The sequence below is a fragment of the Cyprinodon variegatus genome, unplaced genomic scaffold (assembly GCF_000732505.1).
Source record: "Cyprinodon variegatus isolate N-32 unplaced genomic scaffold, C_variegatus-1.0 Scaffold277, whole genome shotgun sequence".
Taxonomy (NCBI): Eukaryota; Metazoa; Chordata; class Actinopteri; order Cyprinodontiformes; family Cyprinodontidae; genus Cyprinodon; species Cyprinodon variegatus.
The window spans coordinates 609,358-610,429 of record NW_015150730.1 but is presented as its reverse complement, the minus strand read 5'-3'; the positions used below and the strand labels follow the sequence as shown (position 1 = coordinate 610,429).

The 1,072-nt window shown below is 36.8% G+C and overlaps 1 protein-coding gene across 1 annotated transcript in view; it reads right to left on the bottom strand.

Annotated features, from left to right (window-relative positions):
• The window catches only part of exosc4 (exosome component 4), a 2,663-nt gene extending 1,878 nt beyond the window's left edge, over positions 1 to 785 (bottom strand). Inside the window, exon 1 of the mRNA XM_015383154.1 lies at positions 577 to 785. Coding sequence (XP_015238640.1) covers positions 577 to 747 — 171 coding nt within the window. The 5' untranslated portion in view covers positions 748 to 785. The remainder of the gene's footprint in view (positions 1 to 576) is intronic.
• Positions 786 to 1,072: the final 287 nt, after the last annotated feature.

Here is a 1,072-nt window from a genome sequence, read left to right as displayed (position 1 = left end):
TATATATATTGGTTTATGTGTGGCAAAATTCCATCAAAATCCAACAAACTTAATTGTATATTTTTATCCAAAACTAAAACTTCAGATGAATCACCTGCCCTTCCTTTAACTGTGCCATATAAATGCCAATGACCTGCAAATGCAAACTTATGACAGTGATGGGGTCTTTTTAAACATAAGGTTAAAAGATGTTGTAGCATAAAGACTTTGATCCTGTTTTAGATTCTTTGAAGATTTATTACTATTTAGCACACCAGAAATTTAGTTATTCAAATCACATCTGAATTCAGTAAAACTCTGATAGCTTTATCACTAACATTTCTAGTGTTTAAAAGTACAAAAAAGAGAAAAGACTTTGATTATTGCTGATACAAATAACCACTAAAGGAAACGGTCACTGATCATTTGCACGGGCAAAACAGAACTGTAACGAATATCTTTTTAATACAAGAGGAAATGCTTTATATTTTCATCCTTATTTTAAGTTTCAACAACCCCAGCCAAGGAAACGAGGGTATTTATTAAATAAAAACGTGAATATATTTTATGACTCGGCGCCACTGGGGCCCTACTTACTTCATGCGGACCGTAAACCACAGCCAGAGCCTTGGTGTTTCCCTGCTCCAGATAAGCAGAACCGTCTGCCTGGGCAAACACTCCCATACGGGCCTGAAACTTCCGCAGTTCGGAGGCTTTTCTTCCATCCAGGCGGTATCCTTGGTCGGTGAGCAGCTCCAACCCCGCCATGTTTCGTAGAAGTCACAGCAACACACCCCACGTGTTTTTTGTTGCGAAACTACATTACCCATCGATCACTGCGGTGAACGGATACTACTTCTTCTTCTTTTTCTTCTATGCTGCTTTATGAGAGTTTACACACTGTTGTGTATACCGCCATCAACTGGATGGAGATGTAGTTCAGGAAAAAACATTCTATACATCTTCGTATCTTAAAAAAAAAACACACACACATAAATACTAAATCCCCTGATCTAATTTTGTCTTTTAAATACTTAATAAATGCTTTAACTACATCATGTGATTGATGCTTTCCTAATAAATTAACCATATT